The sequence below is a fragment of the Pagrus major genome, chromosome 7, assembly GCF_040436345.1.
Source record: "Pagrus major chromosome 7, Pma_NU_1.0".
In the NCBI taxonomy this organism is placed as follows: Eukaryota; Metazoa; Chordata; class Actinopteri; order Spariformes; family Sparidae; genus Pagrus; species Pagrus major.
Window position 1 is genome coordinate 2,968,485 of NC_133221.1, and position 13,780 is coordinate 2,982,264.

The 13,780-nt window shown below is 38.8% G+C and overlaps 1 protein-coding gene across 1 annotated transcript; it reads right to left on the bottom strand.

Moving 5' to 3' along the window:
* Window positions 1–2,700: 2,700 nt before the first annotated feature.
* ppdpfb (pancreatic progenitor cell differentiation and proliferation factor b) lies at window positions 2,701–9,363 on the bottom strand. Its single transcript, XM_073470927.1, has 5 exons — window positions 9,213–9,363; window positions 7,656–7,751; window positions 6,612–6,689; window positions 3,981–4,074; window positions 2,701–3,227 (listed from the first exon to the last, which is right to left on the bottom strand). Exons 2-5 carry the CDS (start codon window positions 7,708–7,710, stop codon window positions 3,113–3,115), a joined length of 342 nt encoding a protein of 113 aa, XP_073327028.1. The 5' UTR covers window positions 7,711–7,751; window positions 9,213–9,363; the 3' UTR covers window positions 2,701–3,112.
* Window positions 9,364–13,780: the final 4,417 nt, after the last annotated feature.

Here is a 13,780-nt window from a genome sequence, read left to right on the forward strand (position 1 = left end):
GTATGATCAATGATTAATTGCCATTAAGAATTTAACTGATTAAAAATGTCTTAATCGACAATAAGAGGTGGGCACAAATACGTCAAAGAGTATCTTACAATAGCAGATTGCAGATACTTGTTTTTCAAATGTATCCAAGTAAAACACAAAACACTGGTATGAGAAAATGAATGTAATTAAAATACAAGTAATTTGTAATTTTTTGTTGCTAGTTGTGGAACAGTGACAGATGGGAGCTCTGCGATTAAAATGAAGTCATTTCATTTAAAATTCAATAACTTTATGTTTACTTTATCTGTTCTTTTAGCTCCTAATGTAGCCGACTCTGATTTTACATCAAAAACAGATCATGTCCGTGGTAAAATCAGTTTTCTAAAAGGAAAAATGTTGAACATATTTCATATATTATTAATGACTAATCGATTGTTTAGGCAGCGGACCATCGACTAAAGAAATTACTCAATATTTGCATCCCTAAACAGGACATTACCAATCTAGAGGTCCTATGGTTTTGTTGCATAGTGCACCTTTAAACAAACAAAATCAACAACCTGTAATCATCACAAGAGTCATGCCAAATGACTAACTAAACTAAAACTGGCTGACCCACCACAAAAAATTAGTGCAATTAATGCAAACTATGAAGACAGATGAGAGGTAGCAGCCCTTCAGCCCTTCAGCCCATAGCAAAACATCAACCACACCCAGGAAATAGCCAGCGCCATCAAAGCTTATATTCATATAACGAAGCAGGCAAAGAAAAACCGAACAAGCCAAGAAATCCACCCATATAAAACTGTCAGCACAAACAGGTCCTACCTTGAAAAGTAAAGCAGTGGTCCTCAGGTAAACTGGACCATCTTGGATCAGGTCTCAAACTCCGACTTCCGGTTTACAATGGCGTCTGCAGGGAAAAGCTAGCTAGCTAAATGTCAACAGCTAAAAACGACACAAACATCAGAATTCCACTAAAAAAAATAAAGATATCCTGATGTAACATCGTGTGACTGTTTGTATGCTAGCTTGTTTCTAACACTAGCGGAGCTGTGGTGGTGGTTAAAGGTAGTTTTAGCAGCCGAGGTAGCCTAATTAGTATTAGCGGCAGATGCGCGAACACAAATATGATGCGTTCCATTGCACTCGGAAAAAACGATCCCGACACGGAAAAGTGCAACGGAGCGGTCATCAAGTTTGTAGTTATCATTTTCACTTTCAATTTTTTAAGTGCCCTTAATTGTTAAATCAGCTGCTGTAGTTGCTTTTCTTGACTTTACATTTAATCACATTTGCAGCGAGCGTCCAGTGTTTTTTCCGGGAATGCTACTCGGAAATACCGACTTCCGACTTGCAAGGGAATGCAGCAATCTCCCTCAGGTACGGAAGCGCATTAGGGCCAAGGGCTGCGAAAAAAATATGAGAGGAGGAAGTCTTTTTTTTCATTATGCACAATTTTGTGAATAAAGTCGAAAAGATGAGAAATAAACTTACAGAGTCGTTAGGGCCACTTGTGGGTCGTTGGCTAGGTGAGTCCAGGTGTGAATGGTTGTTAAGCTTTAACTTTTACTCAATTGGCAATGACTTTTGGCTACTCCACCATCCAAGTGCAGTATGTATAAATCTGTTTGGAAGTTGTGATTAGGCTGAATGTAATTAGACTTGTCGTTTTATTTTACAGTGGCTTGCCCAAAGTTCTACTAAATTCAAATTTGCATAGTGAGTCAAGTAGTGAAATAACTTTTTTTGTCCATTTTTTGTGTGGATTACAACTGAAACTGCAATCTTGGGCCATAAAAGGAAAATGTTTGTTTCATCCTGACCACTGTGGAAGCATGCCCAAGCAATGCATTATTGAGATATATTAGATGTGGCCCAGTCTATCTTTGTATTGATTATTGCTTTATATTAACAAATGTTTAGTGAAGTTGTTCAATGCTGTTTTAGAAGTTTGCTGATGGACAAAACCAAACTGACTTGCACTTTCCCTGAATGGTGAGGTATTTTCACGTGACTTTATTGTACTATATTTAGTTGTAATTTCTTTTCGTATGTGCAACATCAATTAAATCATTTGTTTTATAACTACTTTTTATGAGTAGCTTTACTTAACAAAACTAAACCTCTCATTTGTGTAGCTTCCCTGTAGTTAAATTTCTTTCAGTAATTAGTAATTGAAAGCAAATTTAGTCCCAACGTGAAATATTAGAACTTGGATTCAAACTTCATTTCAGGAGTCAAAGCCATCTGCAGGGGAAGTTAACCTAGATTTGTGTAGGAATCTTTCTTATCCATAGGGACTGTTGGGCTCAGTTCCCAGATGCGTTTCTGTGTTTTGACTCTGAGCCAAGTGTTACACAACTCCAGACCAGCAGCAGCAGTTAGTGGACATGAAGTGCTGCTCCCTCAGTGTTTACTCAGTTGGTGAACAGCCCTGTACAAAACCAGTGAACCACTCCCTGGCAAACAGACACTTTCACTGACTGGTCCTTATACGGCTATTTCAACCAACAGGACTCACCACTGCAGATGAATACATTATAAATAGTTTGACCAGTAACAGCACACAGAATGCCATGTGTTTTACAGAATTCATGCTAAACTTGCATTGTATTATGCTTTTTCTGTCTATGTATGCTGAGGGCACATTTTTGTTTTTCCATATAGTGCATGAGTAAAATCAAAGAGGAGAACCGACACAGAACATTAGGCTGCAAGAGTCTACTTTATTGCATTTGCAATCACAGGGTGACAAAAGTGAAAAACATGTTTAACAAAGGCATGTGGATGTATATGCACCACACTGTGTCTATGCACCACAGTATTACAAACATAGAACAGTACAAATGTTAAAAAAAACATAGGAGCTTATCAGTTGCATCATCGTCTTGTTGTTTGTTTTTTTTTGTTTATTTTAAATTCTTTTTTTTTCTTGGTTGTCAATAAAATAAAAAACACAAGGTTACCAAAACAAAAAACGAGTTAGGCAGCCTATCCTACGATGAATAATATAAAAAAACTAATAAGGTTGTAAACGGGACATCCTCCCGTCACCTAGCGTTGGTCATTGGTTGGACTCCTCCCGAGGCGCGGTGTGGATCAGAGTGAGGCTGCAGGATCAGGAGGAGGTGGGGCTTCCTGCGTCGCTGCTCTCACTCGCCTGCCGCTGCATCACCATCTCCCTGGCAACGCAGGTGATCTGACCGTTGGTCACCGCACCTGGGACCCCCGCCCTGAGAGAGACAGAGAGAGAAAGGAAGATTGTGAAAATCCATTATTGACACTGGAGAAAAGGTGCATCTGTGTGTCAAACAGATACAGGTTGATTAATGTACACAGCGACAAGTCATAGTGAAGCAAACTAGCAGAAGAGATGTCATTGTCTGCACACCATGGATGTATTAACAGAGCTGGACGCAGTGCAACACTCAGTCATTCTGCTAATTTTTGCCAGTGGCCATTTGCGGTACTGCAATGAAAAAATTTGCCCCTGTGGCCCCAAAGGCATTTTACCGTTAGACCACCTGAGGAGACCCCCTGCCTGAAAAACGCTTTTTTATTTGCCTAGTGCCATCTCAGTGTGAAGTCTTCTGGTGGGCACCACAACACGGAAACAACTTTCTGGCTCATCCAGGTGACTGTGCACCATCTATGAGTCCACTATTCAGTTACGCTAATGCATCCATGTAAGTAAAAGAAGAAGACATAAAAGCTCCATATCCAACGGTAGATTATTTAACAGAGCTGGAAAAAGATGAAAGATATATGTGGAACATTTCACACTGCATATCTTAGCCTGGGGCTACGTGCAGTGTGAAAAGCACTATGGTGAAAGTTTGAAAGAGAAGAAACTTGGCATTTAAAGACACGGTTTAGGATTATGCCCAGGATTAAAATAACCCAGATACAGCAGCTGAGTTAGGGAATGAGTCAGCAATGTGAGAGAGTGTGTGTGTGTGTGTGTGTGTGTGCGTACTTATACTTACTTCTGCTGTGCCTCCTCAGTCAGTGGGGTCATCCCTGGCTGCTTCCCAAAGAAGAAACTGGACCACCAATGGCCAGAGTCCTGCTTGGGGAGTCCTGTGGAGGCAGATAATGGAAGCATAAGGGTTTAATCTATACAGCTAACAGTTTCTGTGAAGTCAGTGCTCTGAGGACAGTGTTTCACCTCAGTTTTAAACACCCATTTGACAGTTTAACACTCCAGTCTGATGATAGTTTCAACATCAGATTAAAGCTACTTTGCTCTACTTTGCGAGCTGAGGAAAAGCACCAGGCAGCAATTTTATTGAAGTGAGACAGCAGACTGAGCGATGAGTGATGTTAAAATGTGTGTTTGTGTGCGTGTCTTTTAACAGCTACACCCTGAAAGAGAAATGACTCAGGTTTCCGGTGTCACGGCTCAGACGTGTTTGGATCTGGGTCAAACCTACTGTGATGCCTCCAACAACTGCATTTACATTACAGGCAGTTATATTTACTGTACAGCTGCTGTGTGCTATAATTAGCTTCTAGGTCAACCAAATTATAAAAGTGCTGCCAGTTGGGGATGTAAATGTGTCTGCGCAGACACAGGCCTTTACCAAAACTGTTTGACGGACTATAATGTAATCTAGTGTCCCACATTTTACGGAATTAAAACAATTTTTGTATGAAACTAATTTATTCATTTGCAGAAGTATAAACCAATCATCGCTTAAAAACCTCTCTCTTTCTACAAGCTTTTGGAAATGTTTAATATACGTTTTTATTTTATTTTCTTCCTATTACATCTGCCTTGTCTGGTTTTAATTCTTGTTAAGCACTTTGTAACTTTGTTAAGAAAGGTGCTATAACAATTAAGTTCATTAATTATTATTATTATTATTATTATTATTATAAAAACATGTAAATGCTCTAATTAAGCACTACAAGTTTAGTTTAGTACTATCCAGTCCAATAGTGTGAAAGTTCTTTTCCCTGTGATTTTTCAGTTATTTGTGGCTGTAAATAACAACATTATTTTACCACTAAAGTTATGATTTTACTGCCATGAAGAAATGTATACCTCATGACACATTTTATGAATGTATTTATTGTAATTTTTTAATGAATTGAATTTCATAAAACTGACAAAATCAACTGTAAAAATAAACTGTATTGCACTGATCTGTCTACGAATGCATGTGCTCCTTTGCCCCCCTTTGGTGTACAGCACCTGGGGTGTGAGTGTGAATATTTCAGAACCCTGAGACCATTAAAGCTGACCTGACCCGGTGGTTAAAACAGACACAGATGTAAGACGGCCCAGATGGTTTTCACACAGAGCTGCACTGAGACGCTGATCCAGGATTACTGGTGAAGTCAGCTGATATTAACTGGTGCTGAGGGTTATATTGGTGTACCAGGAGCTCGACGCACGTGCACCAACACTGGGATGATTTTTTCTGAATCCTAACAAGAGAACGAGGGTTGAAGAAATCCACTAATCCCGAACAGGAAGTGAAAACAATTGACTGAAAATGACTTTTAGTCAAGTCAGACCAGGAGCAAGCCACGCTAGGTGTGTCACAGGATGACTCAACCATAGTAACCGTGTGGTCTGAGGCAACAGCTGACTGAACCATAGCAATCCTGAGGTTACCGAAACTGAAGCCTCATTTGAGATGTACGAGTACAATGAGCAGCGGTACGACTTGGATTGAGCAATGATGTAATCTTTCGAAATTATTGCAAAAACTGCACACAGGATATGGGTGAGTGTTACAACACCGATTCCTAAAGAGTTGAAATGCTGTGTCAACCGTCAATAGATGCAGAATGCAACATTTATATACAACTGTGTTGACTGAAGTGTTCCTGAGCCCACGTAGTAACATCCTTTATACAATCATGTGTTTCGCAAAGTGCTGAACCTCTTATCTTTGGGTTTGAAAGGGGCATCCTTGAAAAGCTCAGTCATTCAACTTTCCCAGTCTTTTGTTGTCCCAACTTGTTTGGAACATGTTGCTGCCAAAAAATACATTTACAAAAAAAGTTGAGTGTCTACTGTTTTCAAGTGCGTTTATGTCAAAAAATGGTTAGCAAATTATCAGGCTGTTTTATTTATGAGCCACATTTTTTTTCCCCAAATCGAGGTTGCTCCTGACAGACAGAAACATCTGGAACCACCACAGACACACACACACACACTTCCTGTGGTTGTTCCTTCTTTAAAGCAGAACATGATGTTCTGTCGAAAACTCCAGTCATTGAAATGTCTTTGAGGAAGAGTGCCTTTCATGCGTCATTCTCTGTCTTAACTACAAACTGAGAAATCCTCAGGCAGCAGCTTTGATTCAGGGGATTTGGAGCACAGCATTGTGTTGACACTATTAAACCTTTTATGAACAGTTGGACAGACACCAACAGCAGCCTTTTATACTCAGCTTGTGAATATTGTGCTATGAAAGCATAAATGGTGTTATCATTAATACAAGTTTAAAGGATTGAGTTTAAACCTCCAATGATGATTTAATTTCTGTTTCTGAAGCTTTTCAACACTGATAAACATTTAATTATATTTATTTTGGAGTCTTCCTTTGCATAAAGACTGATTTCTTCAGTTTTTTTCCTTCATCACTGAAACAAACACCCACCTGGATGGTGAGGGATGACCTCTCCGCTGTACTCCGAACTGCCACAAGAGCTGCTGCTGGACGTAGAGCCGATGCGCCCTGAAGAAGAGTTGAAGAAGTGGTCAGTTTTATCACAGTCACAAAACTTAAAAAAGGTGAAAAGTAACAGGTAGAGAGGTCCGGCTTCATTTTGCACAGATCTCACTGAAGCAGGGTGCAAAACTTTTTTCTCCACCAGCCACAAAGCTTGTGAATGTTTGAATGTCACGAGCCACTTAACTGATCGCCATGTTTTTCTTTGGCTTGGGTTGATGGCAAATCTACCCGCAAGTTGCATTTTCTAGCAGCATTAGGCAGGTTGCTTGAGCTTATTTTGGGCCCTGCTGAAGGGTTAATTCTTTAAACCAGAGGCAGAACTTAATTCTCTTGCATAACTCCTATTGAAAGAGGGTGATGAGGCGTTCACAGGGATGCAGATATTTGAAATCCATTTTCCTCTGATTATACAACCACAACTCTGAAGCTCTAATGGACTCTTTTCATTTGATCTGCTGAGACAGGTTATAAGTCTATTTAGCACTCTGGGAACTAAACAGAACAGAGTACATTCATTCACACTGAGAACAGAGAGAGATATTCCTGAAGTGGAAGATTTGATGTCTTCTGACTTCTGGTGAGAGACCATCCTACATATACAATCTGAAAAATACACATTAAAGACATTGTCATATTCAGAACTAATACTTTAATCTTGATTAAAATAAAATACAATCAATGTATTGGCTACTAAAACTATCAGTGTTAAACAAATTACTCAGCCTGAGACCAAAGTTCTTCCACCCTGAGAACTGTCTACTAGTCATGTTTACTCGGACAGACGATGACTACACATACTAATCATCTTCTAGGGAAAGTCAAGGACAAACGACTCATCACAGCTAAACTTAAACCAGTTTACTGACTGTTTATCTAGTGGGAGTAAACTGTAAATCCCACAGCAGAGTTAAAGTGAGTCACCAGACAGGAAAGGGGAGTCAGTTTAGTCCTGATTAACAAGACACTCACTTCGGTAGTAGTCAGTGGTCGCCACGAGAGAACCGCCTGCTGGAATAGCTGCCATTCTGCTGTTGTTGGTCGCTGTAAGCTGTGCTTGATGGAAACCTGGAAAAAGGAAAAACAATTTCATCAAAACCAGACTGGGCCACATGACTCACCGGAGCTTCAGGGAGATTTTCTTTAAAAAATATTCCTTTCCAGGCAAATGCCCACACATGGGTCCAGGCCAGAACTTAAGATGATTTTATAACAGTGGCTCCAACTAATGAATCGACAACTTGCTATTCATTACCGATTCGTATATAACCAATTAACTAGGTGTCAATATGCAAAAAAAATTGCCATTGTCGACATTGGCCAATCAAAGATATATTGATATCGGCATATTGGTTGTCCGATAAGCTCTGATTTGAAAGCTTATTTTTAAAATCATTACATTCCCAGTGAAGTTTACAGTTTCAGTGCAATGGTGTCATTTCAGACCATGTCAGGCTCGGTCAGGCTCTCGTTTTAACAGATACTGCGATATGAGTCACAATTTTAGTGGGACTGGTAGTTTTTGCATTTCAAGTTCACTGAAAAATATTTAAAACCATACAGTGATTTTTCCTGAGGTGTGGACAAAACAAGCATCTTCCCTGCTGTGACACATCTCACCTTTGACAAACAATTGCATCTCCTGAGAGTTGAATATTGCAGTTGGCCATAATATAATTTTGCTAATGTTTGGATAACACTACAATTAATCAACTAATCCTTTCCACGCAAAAAAAAAAAAAAACACTAAAAAAATCTGAGAAAAACATGCTGGACTCCACATGTGGTACAGAAAAACAACAACAACAACAACAACTCGACGCCTTGAGCACAAAACAAGACAAATAAAGACTGTACATTAAAATGCACATAAACAGATTATAAAAAACAGCCACGATACATCATTTATGTTTTTAAAATAAAAGATTTATATCGTGTAAATCTGGCTCAGCACGTCTTCAGTGTGATGACGTCAGCCCATGTTTTGCAGGGGTCTTGTTTACATTAGAGTCTCTGCACCAAACCGACATTTTGGCTCGGTTCTTCTCTCATCGCGAACACGAGGACAGAAGCGTCGTTTAACGGGATCACGAGCAGAGACAAAAGGGGGTCTTTGAAGGAGGGGACGGAACCGATTGTAAAGCTGGACCCGCTCTGTCTGTAAACGAGGACATTTTCTGGCCCCCAACAAGGACAAAAACAAGATCTATAGGAAGAGCCAGTTGACACCAGAACTGTCAGCTGTCGACACCAGAACTGTCAGCTGTCGACACCTCTGTCAGTATGACCGCTTGTATTCTGGGGATGAATAAAACCCGAATAAAACGAGCCAACACCAAACACGAAACGTGTCTTCTTCTGCGTTTAACCCCAAACAAAGACAGCCACACAGCAAAAGCTGCCATTATCATCACAGGCTAGCTAGTTAGCATCGTTAGCTCGCCCCCCTCCCCTCTCCGTAAAGCAGCGAGCCGACCACCAGAAAAACCCTCGGTGTCACCACCATTTTATAGCCGGGGAGAGACTCACCTTTCACGGACCCAGACGTGCTGATGTTCGGTAGCACCCAATTCAACTCAGTCGGCGCGGCTGGGGGAGTAAACGCTAGGCGACGGGGCCCATTTGAAAATAAGTTTTGGGTAAATGTAACCCTCCAAGGTCCGAGCGGAGATCGACGCTGCTTCCTCCCGAACCAACGGTCCGCTCCGGCTTTTATACACACGGCTGGTGACGTAGCATCAGTAGTGGGCGGGGCTACATGGTAACGACTTCACAATAAAGTCCGTGTCATTATAATGGATTTATTCACGGAGGCTTATTAAATTAACAGGTTTATTTTAAATAATGATTATTCTGTTTTAACTTTCCCCCTGTTTTTACCAGATTTTATTGGCTCTGGTTATGTTTTATCAATCAATCAATCTTTATTTATAGAATAGAATAGATATAATTTATTGATCCCAAGCTGGGAAATTAAGGTGTAGCAGCAGCACTACACACAGAGACGAATGACAAGACAGTGAAATAGAAAGAACAACCTAGACATATTAACATAACAATATAAAATGTAATATAAAAAATGTTTATATACAAAAAATATGTATAAAAATGTATAAATGAGCAGTGTTATAAATGAGCAGTGTAAATATAGCACTAATATGGCACAGTGCTATATTTACAGCACTGTGCTGTAAATATAGCACTTGTCAAGCAAATCAAAGTGCAGTTTTACATTCTGCTTTACAAGTGATTGAAAAAGAGCCTGAAAACATGTGTAGAGACTAATGCACATCAATTGCAACAAAAGGAACAGTTAAAACACATAATAAAAAGATAAAAACAAGCACTAAAAATGATAATAGAAATTAGATGAAAAATTGCAAATTAAATTAAATTTTAAAAAATCTATAAAATATTATATAATAAGAAGAAGAATAAAAAGAGCAATGGTAACATTTAAATAAAAAAAATCTGCATAAAATATAGTAAAAAAGACTATAGGGCTATGATAAAAACAAAATAAATAAGTCAAAAATTAAAACCATAAAAATGATAAGAGACAGACTGAAGCCAGACTGAATATATAGTTTCTTTTTTAGTTTACGTTTAAAAGCATCAATGTATCTGTTCACTCTAAAATTTGACTGATATTTTTAACTTGATTGAAATCCACAAAAAAAAATCAGTGTTGGAAGACGTACTTGGTTTTATCTTTCTTGTCCCACAATAAGTGAAGCTTTGCAGGCATAATGTCCTGAAAATTGTTCTTACATTTTCACTTGAGCTCTCTCCTCAAACAGTACATTTCCAGGAAACTCCTCTGTGTAAATTCCATCGATCGCTTCAGCATAAGGTCAGATTTTTATCTATCAGGGTATCAGCTTTACCTTTTTTTAGCACAATATGTCAAACACTAAGATATTTGGTAACCTGTGTCTCTCTGTTGCTCAATTTAAAAACCAAAGATGACTCACACAGCTGAGTTTGGTTGCTTCATTGGTCTTTGTATTGTAATTTAAATATATTTTACTCAGAATTCTTTCCCTTTCTTTCTTTATTTTACAATACAGCATTCATCAAAAATGTTCGTCTTGTTCATATCTTTGTTGTTGTTCTGTTTTTATTACATATTTGAGCGCCGTAGCCCAACTCTGTCACTTAGAGCTGTTTCTCTTTCATCAGGTCTTCTTTTGATCAAATATATTCTATTTTCTGCTCTTTTGTTGGTCTTCAAATACATTTTATTTAACACTTTTTTTGTTCTTACAATGCAACATTCATGTAAAATGTTCATCTTGTGCAAGTGTTCCTCTGCCTACATGTGACACAGTTAAAGAAATAACATGACTTGATTTCTGTGACTTTCATAGTGTACAGTAACTCTGCACAGTCACTGATGATCACAGTTGAGTCACCAGTGTAACCACAGAGACTGTCCCAAACATAAACAGCAAGCACCGTACAAGCAGCTCCCCCTGGTGGTGAAATACACGAATTGCAGTAATGTTATCATCCCTTATGTTAAATAGATAGATAGATAGATAGATAGATAGATAGACTTATTAATCCCAAGGGGAAATTAGGTTATCATAGCAGCAGGTACATTCAAGTACAAATACAATCAAAAAACAAGGGCAAATATAGAAACAATAAGAAACAATAAAGTACTATATACAATAAAATGCTTAAGTAGTTATAAAATAAAATAAAATGCTGAGGTATCGAGGAGTAAAGGTAAGTGGAACATAAGGTGCAAGAGGATACGGTGCGGTTTTATTGACAGTGATAATAATTTAAAGTGCAAAAAATATTTGTGTGTTTTGGAGTGAGAGTTATAAAGTCTGATGGCACCAGGACTGAAGGTGAGGTTCGCCCAGGGCGTTATGCAAGCTAGGACCGCCACTGAATAGGGGAAAGGGAAGTAGTATAATAAATATATTCCATGTATAAGCAATGTGTTTAAACTCCCACTGAAGATATCAGCAGTTAATGTCTGCAACAGTGAAACAAGTAAGTTAAAAGTTCAACCAAAAAGGAAAATTCAGTCTTTATCTACTCACCGCCATGCTGATTGAAAGTCAGGTGAAGTTTCGTAGTCCACAAAACATTTCTGGAGCTTCAAAGCAAGACAGTGTTGCAGCATTCTCCTAAAAAACTGAAGTAATAAAAAACAACAGAAAACAAGATAAAATGGTTCCTTACAGCTTGTCCAGCATAATCTAAGCCTCCAGAAGCCCAGAGATACAAAATGTATTTGAAAAGAAATTATTCACAACCTTTTTCAAGCCAAAATCCTCACTGTAGCTGCTAAACTAAAAGCGTCGGGTCTGAAGTGAGACTTTAAATCGAGGCTGTAAATAAGGTCTTTTCAAATCAATTTGGGATCTCTGGGCTTTGGGAGACTTAGATTACGCCAGACGAGCTGTACAGAGCCATTATATGTTGAGGTTTTTTAAAAAACGTTTTAAAACAAGTCCCCATCAACTTCAGCTGTTTAGGAGAAGGCTGCAACACTTTTCAAGCTCCAGAAACGGTCTCCAATGTGGGCAGCAGCAGGCCGGTTCAGTCAGGAGATCCTGTACCTTGTGTTACTAAAGTGAGAAGACAACACACAAGACAATAAGAGGTTCATTGTGCTTGTACCCAGTGGTGTAACTGAGTGCTTCCTCAAGTACTGTACTTCAATCCAAATCTGAGATACCTGTACTTTACTTGAGTATTTCTGTTTCACACAACTCTACACTTCTCCTCCTCTACACCTCAGAGGCAAATATTGTACTTTTTACTCTGCTTAATTTTTTTTTTGACAGCTATAGTTACTAATTACTTTACAGATACATTTTTTTCATGTCCTTCCTGTCCAGTGGAAACCCTTTGAGTCCAAGCGATGATTGTGAACATGAATGTTTGCAATAAACTGAAGGATTGGACGGATGTTCTGTTACATGTTGTCAAACTTCTCCTTCTGAAGATAAATAAACTATTTCATATCCCTGTTGGATCACAAACAGGCTGCTTTTCTGACTTTTTACTGATTACTTATGATGCTCGTACATTATATGATGCACTGCTGTAGATTAAAGTAGCCAGCAGTAGATAAAATAGTTCAAATGAGCTCAACCTTAAACATCTACAGCAGGAAAATGACACATACACATGAACACAGCAGTAATATTAATCATCAGATATAAAAACCCTAACAGCGACCATTTTACAGCATGAGTACTTTTACTTTTCATACTTTAAGTACAATTTGCTGATAATACTTACATACTTTTACTTAAGTTGGGTTTTGAATGCCAAAACCTTAGCTTGTAGTGGATTATGTTCACCCAGTGTGGTATAAGTACTTTCACTTAATCAAAGAATGTGAATATAGATCAATATTTAGTATAATGTATCATTCAGACAGTTTTAATTCTCACTAGTTGTTGTTGTCATGTAGTGAACGCAGCACTTGTGTTAGCATCTCCAGTCGAGCCATCCTGCTAACATTAGCTGGGCTGACGCTGTTAGCATCGCTAGTGCTAAGCTAACACAAGCAGCGCCCGCTTCTTACTGCTGGTCATGAATGTTGTCATCATTAGTGGCCGCCGTGAAAAAGTTATTCATCTTCGGTGGTTTTGCCACAAACTTTTCATTTTCCTCCCGCTTCCTCCGTCTTCCTGCTCCTCTTTACTTCATTTTCGTTTTCTTCATCATTTGTTTTGCTAGTTTTCCCTGAATCATTCCTGCACATGCGCAGTACGATGGGATAGTCCAATGTGGTGGAGACTGAAGGGGGGGATCCTGATGTTATGATGTCATTCTAGCGCGGATTAATTGTTTTTTTTTTAATTAATCAGCGAAAAGTCAAAGAAAACTTTCTGAACCATCCGTTTATGAGATGTTTGGTGCCCAAGGCAATGAACTTTGCCTAATAATCATAATTATATATGTATTATGTCTTAATGCTGTCAATAATCAGTAAGCTATGGCTGCTAGGTAACAGTCACTCAGGCGCTGTCGTAAAGTAAGCCCCGCCCACAGGCTCAGTGGCGACAACAGGCGGTTCGCGCCAAAATTCCAATCTCAGGTTTACGGCAGACGATTGGCGC